Source organism: Dendropsophus ebraccatus, chromosome 5 (genome assembly GCF_027789765.1).
Source record: "Dendropsophus ebraccatus isolate aDenEbr1 chromosome 5, aDenEbr1.pat, whole genome shotgun sequence".
Classification (NCBI taxonomy): domain Eukaryota; kingdom Metazoa; phylum Chordata; class Amphibia; order Anura; family Hylidae; genus Dendropsophus; species Dendropsophus ebraccatus.
In genome coordinates, this window is record NC_091458.1 from 55929844 (window position 1) to 55946788 (window position 16945).

The 16945-nt window shown below is 46.7% G+C and overlaps 1 protein-coding gene across 3 annotated transcripts in view; it reads right to left on the minus strand.

The window, feature by feature from the left end:
* Positions 1–16945, minus strand: part of ZNF385A (zinc finger protein 385A) — a 151854-nt gene that overhangs the window by 93070 nt on the left and 41839 nt on the right. The window contains exon 1 of one of the 3 annotated variants that reach the window (XM_069970241.1): positions 2021–2327. The exons of the other annotated variants lie outside the window; for them this stretch is intronic. Coding sequence (XP_069826342.1) covers positions 2021–2027 — 7 coding nt within the window. The 5' untranslated portion in view covers positions 2028–2327. Of the gene's footprint in view, positions 1–2020; positions 2328–16945 lie in introns of those variants that run through there. 3 annotated transcript variants of the gene reach the window in all.

Below are 16945 nucleotides of genomic sequence, written 5' to 3' on the forward strand. Positions count from 1 at the left end.
ACAACTATGTTTTTCTAATCCGGGATAATCCTTTTAATTTTATAGTATTGATTATAATTAGAGATGAGTGAACCTGGCCGTGGTTTGGGTTCGGGTGCATTTGAATCCCGCTGTCTTCTTGTTCCTTTGGGAAGGTAGAAATAGCACGAGTCTCGCTTGGAAAACAGGGATACAGCCTATGATCTTGGCTGTATTGCATTGCTGTTTTCCAGGTGTGACTCGTGCTATCTCCACCTCTGTGGAACAGGAATTCAAATGCCAATGGTTCAGGTTTGTATGAACCCCAACCTCGGCCAGGCTCACTCATCTCTAATTATGACCATAAAGTTACTACATGTGTGCACAAACAGCCATTTTAAGATCAAATTTAATTAATTGAACGCCATACACCATAAAGGATCATTAAGGACTTTTTGAGCAGCTACTGTATGACTCAAAAAAGTGTGTGTGAACATAGCCTGACAGACAAAAGTCCAAGAGTTCAATCTGGTGTATTAAAATTCACAACTCTATAACAGGTCCATGATGCACGACACCATTGTTACCAACAAATGCTCTATGTGATGGTAATTACGTGTTGTATCAGGGATTTACTATAGAGTTGTGAATATTATTACACAGAAAGAAAGTGCTGCACTTTTGTATCTGGAATCCTACATACATTTAGTCACATTTAAAGTGAACCAATCAGCCCAATCGGGCTGATATGGTTCCCTGAACTGCTGTATACAGCTCCTGCAGCAGCCACAGCACATACCGGCTGCAGCAGGAGCTGTTTAACCGAAAAAAGGACTTTAATCCACGGGCGCGTGACAGGTAGTCATCTGGGCTGCTCCCTGCCTGTATCAAGGCACCGCTCTCTGTCTGTCAGTGCGCTCGTAGGGATGATTGACAGGCAGAGAGGCCAGTAAGGGACCTCTCTGCCTGTCATTCATCTCCTTGGAGCGCGCTGACAGGCAGTGGTGACTAGATCCGGGCGGGGAGCCGCCCAGATGACTACCTCCCCGCCGGTGCCTGGGGGGATTAAAGTGCTTTTTCTGGGTACACAGCTCCTGCTGCAGCCGTGGCCAGTATGTGCCACAGCTGCTGCAGGAGCTGTATACAGCAGTTCAGGGAACCATATCAGATTGTGCTGATTGGTTCCCTTTAAATACAGATTATTGCAGTGGTGTAAGTGCTGTAGGATGTGCTGCTCACCTGTATCAACACATCACGCATGCTATACATACATCATAAACACACAACACACACTGTGCATACATACATATATCATATATACACACACACTGTGCATACATACATACGTACACATGTAGCCGGTATTAAACAGATTGTGCAGACGCTACAATTCGTGTATGGTCACATGGCAGCACGATTTTTCTAATACAGGCAGAATACACTTTGGTAGCGCTGTATACTGCAGATTCCCTGGGCTGGCTGCACTACAACCAACCCATGGCATCCCTGTCACACAATGTACACTATACACTAGGACAGCATCTCCTTCATGTAAAAAATGTGTTTTCATATTCTACCACATTGCATATACAAAATATATATAATACTGTATGTGCAATATGTCAGAATAAAAAGACACAGTTTTTGCATGAAGTAGAATAACACATTCTGTACAAACATACATTATACTGCATGCCTACTGCACATATATGCATATATCATAAGTATAATACAGAGGCATGCATACACTATATACACACACACACACTGTACATAACACATATATCATGTAAACACACATATATACTGTACATACATACATGCATATATCATAAACATGCTAAAGAGGCATGCATACACTATATATACACACACTTACAGTACATACATATATCATATACACACACATATATTACATACATATATACACACATACTATACATACAGAAATCCCTACACACACAATACACATACTGTGCACATTGCATACTTGATATACATATAGATATACACTATATATAACATATGCACTCACACTCAAAGAAAAGAAACAGTCACTTACTCTCCATCAATAAGCTCCTTACATCTCAGGATGTGACAGGTCCTCCCTCACAGCCAGCTGGTGCTCCCCTGCCTCTTCCTCCCTGCACCGACAGCAGAGCTCAGTAGGAAGGAGATGATGAAGTCCCTGTGTGGGGGCAGGGAGAGTTGGCTGCCGTCCTTACACAGGGGGAGAGAGCAGGCTCCGGCTGTAGCTTGGTGGGAAGAAAATTCTCACCAAGCAGTGCTGTTTGTTATTAGCAGCAAGAGGCCCCCTCTGAGTGACTCCTCAGTCCCCCTCCTGTGCTGCAGCTTCTTCTCCTCTGTCCCCCTTCTCTGCAGCGCGTCCAGGAAATGACGTCAGCTGCCATAGAGAAGTTTGTAGTAGACAGACATGCCTGTGCGGCACCTCCACAACACCTGGGTACTACTAAAGGAGCAGAGCGGCCCTTTGTTCTGGGGGGAGGGGGGGCGGAGGAATATGCCGGCCCATCCTAATCTGGCAGAGTATGAGTGAACAGCGCAGCGGCCACCAGCGCTGTTCTCTCAACCACTGCAGGGGCCGATGGAAGTGTGCACGGGGACCAGCGGCCCCTCTGATTGGTAATCCTGGCGGCCCAGCGGGCATTCGCCCGCTCCGCCAGATTACCAATCCGGGCCTGATAGGAGATCTTCTTTGTGTGTTTAGTAGTGGAGGTATAGTGGATAAGGGGTGTAGTAGTACAGGTAAAGATGAGGGGTGTAGTAGTACAGGTACAGATGAGGGATGTAGTAGTAGTAGTACAGGTATAGATGAGGAGTGTAGTAGTAGTAGTAGTACAGGTATAGATGAGGGATGTAGTAGTAGTAGTACAGGTATAGATGAGGAGTGTAGTAGTAGTAGTACAGGTATAGATGAGGGGTGTAGTAGTAGTACAGGTACAGATAAAGGGTGTAGTAGTAGTACAGGTATAGATGAGGGGTGTAGTAGTAGTACAGGTATAGATGAGGGGTGTAGTAGTAGTAGTAGTACAGGTATAGATGAGGGGTGTAGTAGTAGTACAGGTACAGATGAGGGGTGTAGTAGTAGTACAGGTATAGATGAGGGGTGTAGTAGTAGTACAGGTATAGATGAGGGGTGTAGTAGTACAGGTAAAGATGAGGGGTGTAGTAGTACAGGTACAGATGAGGGCTGTAGGAGTACAGGTATAGATGAGGGGTGTGGTAGTACAGGTATAGATGAGGGGTGTAGTAGTAGTACAGGTAAAGATGATGGGTGTAGTAGTACAGGTATAGATGAGGGGTGTGGTAGTACAGGTATAGATGAGTGGTGTGGTAGTAGTACAGGTATAGATGAGGGGTGTAGTAGTACAGGTACAGATGAGGGGTGTAGTAGTAGTACAGGTATAGATGAGGGGTGTGGTAGTAGTACAGGTATAGATGAGGGGTGTGGTAGTACAGGTATAGATGAGGGGTGTAGTAGTAGTACAGGTATAGATGAGGGGTGTAGTAGTAGTACAGGTACAGATGAGGAGTGTAGTAGTACAGGTATAGATGGGCAGCTAGGGGGGATGGAGGGGGACTGGGGGTGACGGAGGGCGACTGGGGGTGACGGAGGGCGACTGGGGGTGACGGAGGGCGACTGGGGGTGACGGAGGGCGACTGGGGGCGACTGGGGGTGATGGAGGGCGACTGGGGGTGATGGAGGGCGACTGGGGGCGACTGGGGGTGATGGAGGGGGACTGGGGGTTACTGAAGGAGGAGTGGGGGTGATGGAGGGCGACTGGGGGTGACTGAAGGAGGAGTGGGGGTGATGGAGAGCGACTGGGGGTGACTGAAGGAGGAGTGGGGGTGATGGAGGGCAACTGGGGGTGACTGAAGGAGGAGTGGGGGTGATGGAGGGCGACTGGGGGTGATGGAGGGGGACTGGGGGTGACTGAAGGAGGAGTGGGGGTGATGGAGGAGGAGTGGGGGTGACTGAAGGAGGAGTGGGGGTGATGGAGGGCGACTGGGGGTGACTGAAGGAGGAGTGGGGGTGATGGAGGGCGACTGGGGGTCACTGAAGGGGGACTGGGGGTGATGGAGGGGGACTGGGGGTGATGGAGGGCGACTGGGGGTGACTGAAGGGGGACTGGGGGTGATGGAGGGGGACTGGGGGTGATGGAGGGGGACTGGGGGTGACTGAAGGAGGACTGGGGGTGATGGAGGGCGACTGGGGGTGACTGAAGGAGGACTGGGGGTGATGGAGGGCGACTGGGGGAGATGGAGGGCGACTGGGGGAGATGGAGGGCGACTGGGGGAGATGGAGGGGGGCTGGGGCAGCTGGGAATGATTGGGAAAGGAGTACACATAGCCCTCCTCCCCTCACCCCGGCCACACATGCAGGTCCCGGTCTCTGCAGGAGGCTGCAGGGACTGTAGTGGTGATAGCGTCGCTGCCATTACTGGAGCTGTACAGCGGGATCAGGGGTGAAGATCCTGCTGTACAGCTCCAGTAATGGCAGCGACGCTATCACCACTACAGTCCCTGCAGCCTGCTGCAGAGACCGGGACCTGCATGTGTGGCCGGTAGGGGAACGGAACGCTATGTGTACAGCTGGGGAAGGTCGGTCGCGGCTCTGGGGGACTGCCGACCGACCTGCACCTCGCCCTACTTCCCGCCCGCCCGGCACCTCCACGCAGCGCCGCCCCCTCACTTCCCGCCGGCCGTAACCTGCACCTCATGCCCGGCCGGCACCTCCACGCAGTGCTGCCCGCCCTCCATCTCCCGCCCGGCACCTGCACCTCCCGTCCGTCCGCCCGCCCGACTGACTCTCCGCGCTTCTCTGCCCTTCTCTGCCCGCAATGATTTTTTGTGAAAATCGAATTTACGATTTTCACAAAAAATCAAATCGATTCTAATCTTCTGGGCGAATTAATCGAATTAATTCGATTAATCGCCCAGCCCTACGTTAACGATTAACGATCTCAAACGACCGCTATTGCGAAAGACCTGAAAACGTTCACTCATTTCCATGGAACGATAATCATTACTTATGATCGTATTTGCAATAGTTTTTTCTTCGCTATTTCTTCGCTATTGCGTTCGTATCTACTGCGAAGGACCGAACAACGTCTTCAATGCAAACGATTTGCGAACGTTTTGCGAACGAGCAACGATAAAAATAGGTCCAGGTCTTATAAAGCGCTCAACGATTTCTCGTTCGGTCGTTAATCGTTAACTGCATTTCAACCGAACGATTATCGTTTAGATTCGAACAATTTAGCGATAATCTGAACAATAATCGTCCGGTGGAATAGGGCCCTAAGAGAGAGGATAAGTGGCGGCCAGACTTCTGTGATGGCAACTTATTTCTTTCGGAAAAGAATTTATTTGGGCAGTGGAATCCAACAAACCCAATCCATTTTTCTTCTATCAACCTATATCTAGGAGAGTTGTGAGCCCCCAATATACATTAGACAGTTCAGCTAGGTTCTGCATTTTTTTAATAACGTGTTTGGGGACCTGTAGAGTCACAGAAAGCAAATGAGATAAATCAGAGGCAATGCAAAATCTATAACAGCCCCTTCTACCCAACATATAGCATTTACAACATCAATGTCATGCCTTGACCTCCTTAAAGACCAAAGCTCGGGTGTGACTACTACATTATTACCTCCTATGGCTACACCTCTAAAATCAGTGGTCAACCAGAAGCTGCATTAGGTTTATGGGATTTACCAATTTTAACTGGAATGTTTCTTTAAAATTAGTGATTTTTTTTTTTAATTCTTAAGATGCCACAAGTTGTTTACCTGAGAAAGGTTAAAGGTTGTGTGTGACTCCTAGCAGCAAAGTATTTTAGGTAGAGAAAAAGTCCAGTGCTCCATAATTTCCTGCATTTTTGGAATAACTGGGAGTTGAAGCTCATAAACTCTCCAAAATATCTCATTAAAAAAAAAAAAGACTTGAGAGGTGAGCTTGTAAGGTGACATGGTATAAAATGGAGTAGAGTCTGGTAAAGGTCAAAATGGAGTAGCTCATTTATTACCCTACACACAACATGTAGGGATCTGAATCTGGCTGGAATCAGGGGCAGAAATCTAGGTGTCCAATGCAGCCATAGCTAGGCCCTGGAGCCTGAGGGGCCTGAAAAATAGGTGGAACATGATAGTTAGGGGGCCTGGCTACACATTTTTCTCAAGAGCCCTGAAGACTCAAGTTGCCCCTTTGTGTATGGGCAAACTAGATGTTGTATGGATGACATCACATATAAAAATAAATGGTATATAAGCTTTGCTAAATAAAACAAAAAAACTAAAACATGATTAAAATTAAAAATTGTTTCCCTGTTTGTACTACACTTTATTCTTTTCCCTTTAAACCTGCTCTTATTTTGTCTGATCTAGAGAAACATAGGAGCTGATGTTCACATCTGTCACCTACCCTTATTAATTTACATAGAAACATAAAAGCCGATCCTCCTGCGCTAACCCTTTAGCCCTACCTGCGCCTTTCTTCTTGTGTTCGGAATGAAACCTTACGCCTACAATCTCTTGTTCCATATTTCTGAATGCAGAAGGATTAAATTCTGTGCAGTGCATCAAGTCAGTGTGAATAGCTCTACTGTACTGTATTAACTTTCAACACCTCTGATTGGAGAGTGTTCGGCGAATACCATGCCTTTTAACAGAAAAACCTAATTCTGACTGCACCACAAAGAGTGTAATTGTGGGCATATGCCCTGAAATTTCAACACATAATTGCTTTGGCCAGTATGCCTGCCATACAATGCCACAACAATGACAGAAATTGTTCCTGCACATGCCCTGGGTATTGTTCATTCAGCTAACAAAGAGGCTTTATTTACACTGATTAATAAATGAATCAATAGGTAGATATACTGATGGATCGAAATTGATATTATATTTTAAATAGATTATATTAAAATCTTCATCATTTATTTATTCCTGCCCTAGAAATAATAATTCTGTACTGCTGAATATAAAATACCCTAGTAATAAAGATATATAGAGCAAAGTAGACCATGGTTATCCTCACCAGTCATTGCCTTGAAGTGAATATCCAGTTGTGATTTTATAAATGATATGTCGGTCTTATTGGGGGTGTTTACTTGCAGTGTATTCTCCTCATCTCTAGCTGGTTGTCTGTTTATAGGATGAAGCTGTAATCTGTGACTTCAGCCACAGTGTATGCAAGGAGTCTGAGGTAGTCTAACACACGCCTCCTGCCTCATCATTGGTTTAGGATACTGTTTTCTGCACCCCTCGGCACTTAGCCTCTTCTGATTGGCTCTTGAGTATAAACATAGATTTATCACAGGAAGAGTTTTTTAATGAGATGGTTTCCTTTACAGCAAGTATAGATTATGTAAAAAGGACTAACCCCCCCCCCCCCCCCCCCCCCACACACACACACACACCACCACCACCACCACCACTACGCTGCCCAGGAGAAGAGATGACAGGAGTGCAGAAGACAACTACTCGCCTACTCCCCACATGCCAGTGAACATGTGAGCCGGCCGGCATGGGTTTGCCAAAAAGGAGGGGCCAAAAGCCCAATTCACATCCAGTAGGACCTTCTCAGTATAAAATGTTACCTTTATTTGGCTTTCTACTAAAAGGTGCCATATAATAGTTGTGTGGACTGAAAACACACTACTCCTTAGCCATATCAAGTGAGCTCTCGGGCATACTCTAATAGATAATATAGTCATTAGTAGCTGCAATCTACTGACTAGCTTTAGTTTACACACTGTCTAAGCTAGGCTAATGGTGTAGTAGATTTAAAATGCCAGCCACATAGGCCGGCATGTGAGAGTAGAAGGCAAGTAGTTGTCTCCTGCACTTCTGTCATCTTTGTTGCTGAACGGTGTGGGGGGGGGGGGGCTGCACTTTGGGGGATCCGTGTCGCAGTCATCCTCTGGTCTCCTCCAGGGTGCGGATCGTGTGAATGAGGCCTAAGTAAACAAGTCATTAATGTAGGAGTGTTCCTCTGGCCCTTGGTAAGTACTATAGATTCTATAGGCAAAGGGTAACACAAAACTCATTATCTAGAATTACTGAAACACTAAAATATGAGAGGGATAAAGGAAGATTTTGGAATTACAATCTATTCCTAGTTTACAGGTATAGTAACTATGGAATGTATTCACTTCACCCGAGTATCAATTTTTTTCTAATATGTTTGTAAGTGAAGTTTAAAATGTGTGGTTCTCATTTAAGACCATAATGTAATTAAAAAAAAAACATTAAATTAAATCTCTCTGTTCCCAAAAACTGGAGGTGTGACCCCAATGCTAATAAATTCACTTTCATTGCAGCTGTGCCCTTTTTGCGGTCAAATGATGTAATACTGCTTTGGAGACCAAGAACAGGGTGTCACTGGAATCTCTGCACCTCTTCTAGCTATGCCACTGCCCCACTGCTAGGTAGGGGAATCAATGTGACATCTGAAGCCACAAAATGGCACTCAGGAAGCCTGTCACATTTAGTCCACTGCTAAAAGGGATTATAATTGTCATATAAATATTAAATAATAGCTAGGATTGTTCTTTCTTTTTTTTTTTTTTTATAAATTAAGAGTTATTCATCAAACATATAATCCCTAAAGGGGTTGGCCCTCCATTAACACTTGTCTGACATCCACAGGATAGGGGGAACGTGGCTGATTGCCAGAGGCCTGACTGCCAGGACCCTGCATATCCTTCAGAGCAGGGTTCAGAGTCTCCTGTCAGAACAGAGAAGTGTCTGCCCTGTTGCTCTATTCATTATCTATGGGAGATACCAGAGATAGCCAAGCAATGCACTTGTTGTCTCTGGCAGAGAATAGAGCAGCAGCGCACAGGCCATGTTTTCAAGGTAATGAGGGGCCCCAGCAGTCGGACCCTCTGCAATCATACATTATCTCCTATCCTGTAGATGGCTATGTTCACACAACGTTTTTCCAGCTCAGTTTAAAATGACATCCGTAATTTTGAGTCTAAAATAACGGACGTCATTTAGCTGTCTGGCCTCCCCTATGCAGTGCAATGACGGCTGCTGGTACATTATTCTTGTTTGGGTTACAAATTGCCATTTGGATGCGGCTTAATGGAAAAGTCCATTGGATTTAATAGTAAAAACTGAGAAATAACGGTGACAAAAGAAAAACTGTGTGTGAACAACAAAAGATGTTTGCAAAAGATGTCCGAAAATAATGATCATGTTCATTATTTTGACGTCCGTTGCAAAAACGTCCGTTATTCAATACATTGTGCGCATTGGACGCCCGTCTTTCCATTGACTTCAATGCATTGCAATTGCAGTCAGTTAAATCGTCACAATAACGGGCGCTATTTTAAATAGCAAAATCGGCCGCCTTTTCTCTATTTTTGACGTTGTGTGAACATGTCCAATATAATAATGGGACAACCCTGTAAAGGAGTTATTTTGTTTGGTACAGTGTAGATGGTGGCTGCAAAGAACATCTGACCTCCTCATGGTGATAAATTTCAATGACCAAAGCAGCTTAAATAATTTTTCATTTTTCTAATGATCCACCATATCTGTAAAACTCATCCATTGAGTCCAGTTTATAAAAGGAAATCATAAATCCACAACCCCTGAAAACTCAAAATAAATTCAGCAATCACTGTTAACATTAAAGAACATGGATTTTATTTTTTTTAATGACTTTTTTTTTACTGATTTGTATTTCACCCCAGACACACATACACACCGTACAGTGCTATAAGAATCTACCGTATGGGTTAAATATTGCCAAAGCCTAGGCTTCTTGTCCTAGTTAAATTACTCTAGACCGAGCAGCATTTCTGGAGTTTAAAGTGCTTGCATATGGAGAGTATCCAGAATGGAAGTATAATTTATCTTACTTTCCTTGTTCAACAGGAAATCGATTCTGTTAGTTTGTAGGTTTTAGGTTGAAAGGATAAGGCTGTTCAACCTGTTCCTGTCCTCCATTCTACCAGACAAGGTTAATGGGGAACAGACAGTGAACAAAAAAGGCTAAAGATTAGTCCATATACACAACTGTCAACATTTGTGAAAATCAGTGTGAAAGAAAGCTTTGCTCTTTGCTATGGAAATCATATTTTAACCTCTATTATGGAGCATGTACCAGTCAAAGGGGTACTCAAGGCGGGAGGGCTTTTTTCACTATAGTGATGGAGGGGGTGGATTAAAACAACAACGTCCACTTACCTCCCCAGTTCTAGCGCTGGGTCCTGCATCGCGCTGCCTTGGTCTCCAGTCGCTGGCCGCTTCCTGGTCTATGATGAGATGCCAGAGCCGCACTCTCCATTGTGTGCAATTTCAGGGTTGTGTGGCTGCTATTCAATGAATAGTGGCTGCACAAAACTGTCACATCAGTTATGTGTCGCGGCCGCTTGCAATCCCAGCTGAAGTGTATACTATGGGGGACATGTATCAAGAGGCAAAATCAGTTTTTTCGGCGGAAAGTGACGATTTTCAAATAATTTTTTTTGCAAATGGTCGTTTTGCAAATAAAGTATTCGCAAATCGGCACTTTCCGCCGGGTACGCCAGGAGGGCGGGGAGGAGGTGGGGAGGGGGCGAAATGGGGGCCCGGACTCAGAGTTCACTCTATTCAGCATTAGTTTTGCTAAAAAATACGCAGGAAACCTACTCCAGCCCTCAGCTGGCGTAGGTTTCCTGCCGTGCGCACCGGCACCCACGGGATTTATGTAGAGGCAGTCCGCCTCTACATAAATCTCCGTACCGGCAGAGCTGCGGGGACATTTTTAAGCCCGGCGCAGAAAACACTGGACTTAATAAATGTCCCCCTATGTGTATACACTCCATTCGGGATTCCATTCATTGTCAATGCAAAGTATTTTTTGAATTAATTTTGCAAATCGCAACAACGGTCGTGATTAATTAAAAAAAAAAAAATGTTGTGTGAACAAGCCCTAATGACAGTATTATATTTCCTGATCCACTATATGCTGCAAGCCGTTGTCGCATCTTCCTGTCCCTTGGCCCAACACTAGCCATTATGCATTGTTATGCACTGTAGAATTATTGGAACTGTCCAGACGGTAGTTTGAGACCACTACTGTGCAATCGTTGCATTACATAAAGGCATCATCACAGACTTTTACTATCCAGCACACACAACCAGGCCCGGACTGGTAATCTGGCAAGCCGGGCAAATGCCCGCTGGGCTGGCCGGATTACCAGTCCGTGGGCCGCCCGGGTTGCACAATAAAAAAAAAAATCACCGATGCGGCCCGCTCCTCTCTTTCCGGCCCGCTCCTTCCACTGCAGCCCGCCCCTGCTCCTGGCGTGCTCATCCAATCAACTCGGAGCAGGAGCGTGGGGCCGCTGCAGCTGGCTGTGGCGCATGCGTTGTACATGCACAACAGCCAGTCGCAGCGGCCCCACGCTCCTGTTCCACATTGATTGGTTGAGCACGCCAGGAGCAGGGGCGGGCTGCGGTGAAAGGAGCGGGCCGCACGGAAAAAAGCGTGCTGAGGTGGAAGGAGCAGGCCACGGAGGGGTGAGGTGGCAGAAGCGCCGATTCGGACAGGCGGGGGGAGGCGGTGGCAGGGGCGGGATTGTCAGGTGGAGGAGTGGAGAGGGGAGGGGGGGATTTGTCAGGTGGGAGAGTGTGAGTGTGTGTGGGGGGGGTTGTCAGGTGGGATAGTGTGAGTGTGTGTGGGGGGATTTGTCAGGTGGCATAGTGTGAGTGTGTGGGGGGGGGGGGGGGTTGTCAGGTGGGATAGTGTGAGTGTGGGGGGGGGGTTGTCAGGTGGGATAGTGTGTGTGGGGGGATTTGTCAGGTGGGATAGTGTGAGTATGTGTGGGGGGATTTGTCAGGTGGGGTAGTGTGAGCGTATGTGGGGGATTTGTCAGGTGGGGTAGTGTGAGTGGGGGATTTGTCAGGTGGGATAGTGTGAGTATGTGTGGGGGGATTTGTCAGGTGGGATAGTGTGAGCGTATGTGGGGGATTTGTCAGGTGGGGTAGTGTGAGCGTGAGTGGGGGATTTGTCAGGTGGGGTAGTGTGAGCGTGTGTGGGGGATTTGTCAGGTGGGGTAGTGTGAGCGTGAGTGGGGGATTTGTCAGGTGGGGTAGTGTGAGCGTGTGTGGGGGATTTGTCAGGTGGGGTAGTGTGTGAGTGTGTGTGGAGTGTCAGGTGGGGTAGTGAGTGTGGGGGGGATTTGTTAGGTGGGCTAATGTGTGAGTGTGTGTGGGGGGATTTGTCAGGTGGCATAGTGTGAGTGTGTGGGGGGGGGGGGTTGTCAGGTGGGATAGTGTGAGTGTGTGGGGGGGGTTGTCAGGTGGGATAGTGTGAGTGTGTGTGGGGGGGGTTGTCAGGTGGGATAGTGTGAGTGTGTGTGGGGGGGATTTGTCAGGTGGCATAGTGTGAGTATGTGTGGGGGGATTTGTCAGGTGGGATAGTGTGAGTATGTGTGGGGGGATTTGTCAGGTGGGATAGTGTGAGTGGGAGATTTGTCAAGTGGGGTAGTGTGAGCGTATGTGGGGGATTTGTCAGGTGGGGTAGTGTGAGTGGGGGATTTGTCAGGTGGGGTAGTGTGAGCGTGTGTGGGGGATTTGTCAGGTGGGGTAGTGTGAGCGTGAGTGGGGGATTTGTCAGGTGGGGTAGTGTGAGCGTGTGTGGGGGATTTGTCAGGTGGGGTAGTGTGTGAGTGTGTGTGGAGTGTCAGGTGGGGTAGTGAGTGTGGGGGGGATTTGTTAGGTGGGCTAATGTGTGAGTGTGTGTGTGGGGGTCAGGTAGGGTAGTGTGTGAGTGTGTGTGTGTGGGGGGGGATCTTAATTAGTGTGCCCCTGTCAGCGGCCGCCCCTCCGAAACATCATGCTCAGACTGACGATAGTGCCGCCCACCCACAGCCCACGGGACCGCAAGTTTATTGGGAGGATACGGCCTGCGAGGAGATCAGAAGAGAGAAGGACCCACTGTATTTCAGAATAAGGTGAGTATAATGTTTTTGTTTGTATTTGGCAATGCGGGGGGGGGGGGGGGGGGAAGGGGGGCTGTATTATGGAGCAGAGCACAGGGGGAATTACTGTGGGGGTGCAGCACGGGGGGATTACTATGGGGGTGCAGAACAGGGGGAGTACTATGGGGACAGCACAGGGGGATAACTACTATGGGACAGAGCACGGGGGGGATTATTACTATGGTGACAGCACAGGGGGGATTATTACTATTGGGGCACTGCACAGGTGGCCTTATTATTATATGGGAGCACAGCAGGGGATTCTATATACAGGGGGCAACCCACATACCTACTAACTTTACTGTAGAGATGAGCAAATCGGCTGAGGTTCGGGTTTGTAAGAACCTGAATTATCGGTTTCTGATTCCCGCTGTCTGGACGCTCCGTGGAGCGGGTGGATACAGCCAGAGGACTGTCTGGAAAACTGGGATACAGCCTATGGCTATGGCTGTATCCCAGTTTTCCAGGCGGTCCTCAGGCTGTATCCATCCTCTCCACGGAGCGTCCAGACAGCGGGAATCAGAAACCGATAATTCAGGTTCATACAAACCCGAACCTCAGCCGGTTCGCTCATCTCTACTTTACTGCACATGACACAAAAAAGTGGAAGTTGTTGTAAGTGCGGAACCTAAGATGTTTGTCTGGCAGGTTCAGAAGAGATGAATTGTAGCTGCAAGAAATCATCATGGAGGTCTGGGCCGGATGGAGAGGAAGAGGGAAAGTGACACCTCAGAACAAAGAAGACGTCACCTGTGAGTCACTGAATGACTTTTTTGCCTCAATTTGAAAAAGGTTGAGTAACACTGCTCCATGTCATAATACACACACTGCTTTTATCAAGATTCGCCCTGTAGTCAAAATTACCTAGGGGGGGGGGGGGGGGGTTTAAGGTGGGGTAGTGTGTGTGTGTGTGTGGGGGGGGGGGGGGGGGGTCAGGTGGGGTAAGTAGTGTGTGGGACTAGGACTACAAAGCCATTAGCAAAACCATGCAGCACCAGAAGTCACACTGATGCCTTATAGAGAAAAGACACGCGCTGCTGGGAGAGGAGCTGCAGGAACGGGTCACAGGAGAGTTGTTGTTTGTTTGTTTTTTTCTCTGGTGGGGGCACTGTGGGGGGGACACTAGTAATTGGAGCATAGAGGGGCTTTAATCAAATATATGGGGCACAGATCGGACTTGAAGTGAAAAATATGGGGCATAGAAGAAGGATGTAAATATACACGTGGTGTAAACTGCCCACAGCAACCAATAACAGCTCCTCTTATATTTTACCAGAGCTGGAAGCTGAGCTGTGATTGGTTGCTGTGGGCAGTTTACACCAGGTGTATATTTACACCCTTTCATAAATCTTCCCCTAAGCGTTTACTGTGCAAGAAAGAGGCAGATCAGCTAGGACAGGTGTGTGTGAGAGCCGGTGATGCAGCACATCGCACTCACATTGTCACACAGTGTGGCTCCTGGCAGTGTCACTCTGGTTGTGTCCCCTCTGTGTTACCTGGAGGAGGTGCACACTATAGAGAATGGAGGAGTACGGAGGGGGTGCACACTATGGAGAATGGAGGAGTACGGAGGGGGTGCACACTATAGAGAATGGAGGAGTACAGAGGGGGTGCACACTATAGAGAATGGAGGAGTACGGAGGGGGTGCACACTATGGAGAATGGAGGAGTACGGAGGAGGTGCACACTATAGAGAATGGAGGAGTACGGAGGTGGTACACACTATAGAGAATGGAGGAGTACGGAGGAGGTGCACTCGAGAGATTGGAGGTTGAGGGGATTGAGCTGTGTGGGGAGAGGCAGTCTTGGATCTGTGTTTCCTTTGGAGTTTGCAGTATAAGTTAATGTGGCCTGGGGTCTGAAGTTACATGTTGGGGTATGCATTTTAGGCCTGTGTCATACATTTTTTGGGGGTCCAGGTTATGAATTTGTTTCAGCGTCTGTGAATTCCATTTAGTCAGCAGTCTGAGATAATTTATTTAGGCGTCGGATAGGGGAACAGCACAATGACAGGAGTGGGGAAAGATCCTCTGTAATGGCTCTGTATTCTACCTGTGACTGTCTGACCACTGCTGTATACTCTCAGCATCTATGTACATCTGCTATGGGATATCACTGCTGTATACTCTTCTATAGTCTGCAGGGAGTAATACTTCACATATGTAAAAATTTCTGCTCAACATGTGTGGGGAATATATATGTGGGCTGGTGGGGTTTGTGTGCCAGGGCTGCTTTTCAGCCCCAGTCCGGCCCTGGACACAACAATCACTTTATAACTCATAACCAGTGAAGAAAAGCGTTCTGGTTATTACAATAGAGCCAAGCACTGCATAGAGAATTTCACTTTTATGTAAGCTCATAGATGAACAGCCGACAGTTTGTGCTTTGCCTTTTATGCATAGTCAGAAGCAGCTGAACAATACAATTTCTGTGTGCACAGCAGCTCTATCTTTAAGAGAGAAAAAAAGCAACCAAAACACATTTAAAGGCATGCACGTCTATCCATAGCTACACATGCACCGATCTGCAGTAATAGACAGTGTTTGTATCCCCCTCCTATTCTATCCCCCTCACTCCCCCCTCCTCCGAATCCTGCTGCTTGGCGTAATGAGGTGGAAGTTACTTTTATCATTTCTGACAAACTAGGACACTTCTTCAGCAATGCAGAAAAGAATGTGAAAGGAGGACATACAATATAGGAGGGAAGTAGGGGCAGGGAATATGAGAAATGATGAGGGTATCCATGGGTGGGGGGGCAGGGTAACCAGGCTAAGGAAAATAACAAGGGGAGGCACTTTAAAAAATTAAAATAAGGGGGCAAGGAGGGATTTACTTTACACAGTTATTTTTTTGTAAACCAGTTGAAAAAACAGTAATATGGCATAAAGGTTACATATAGAGTAATAAAAGTATAATATTATTTTTACTATGATCCTTAAAGGGGTTCTCTGATTTAAGTAAATGACTAATTCTAGTCTTCTATGGATGTAATATAAACATACACACTATACCCACCTTACTAAGGGTGCTGGTGTCCCAGCTCTCTCCTGAGGATCTCTAAGGCTGCAGTGGGTTTGGAACGCCATCAGCAGAGCATGGGAGGTAAGTACAGGGATTGGGCAACAATGAATACCTAGACCGTATAAGTCCACTTTTCTAAAGGTCCATATGTGCTGCCATTTGGTGCCTCCATAATACAGCTTGTGGTGGAGCATGTAATCGTTTTTTTTCTTGCAGGTTGTAACATAATCCATGAGAAAATCCTGTGTGTATGTCTATGTGAATATTGGGTGGAAAGCATGGGCTTGTGGTATGCTAATTGTATTAGCCTGAGTCTGAAGTAATGGATGAACCAACAAAATTTTTTTAGGGAATTTTAGTACTTTACATGTATCAAAACTACGCTACTATACATCCGAAATGGATGAAAACTGCGATTCTCAATTTGCTTTACACATTCACTGGTTAATGACAGAGTAAAGAGGAAAGGGAGGTAAATATCAAGAAGTCAATGTCTTCGGCATAAATAGAAACTGATATAACAAAATCGTTGTATAAATTATTGATTCATAGGTTCCTTTATCCTGGCGGATGCAACATAATGAATACCCACCTGAAACTCCCCCATCTAGCACAACCTGTGAATGTCAGAAATTCTACTGATACTAAAGGATTCCAAGCGCCTCGCTGAGTACCCTGAGTACCTGGTTTATATTCTAAACATAATTTTAGAACAATGCCAGCTTCATTATTCCTTTTAATTTATATTTATAACCAAGTGGCAATCATTAATGAGACGCCAGGCAAATCCCAAACTGGCATCATGTCGCTCTTCAACCCATTGTGGGAGGAAGTGATAGGAAAGTCTCTTGATCTCAGCTGGTGTCTCATTCACATGTAGGAGGCAGAGGTAGACCTAGTGGCAGGTGATTTTTTGAGTCACTATGTAAAACCTGTATTCTGCATTAAAACCTCAGCCTAAGC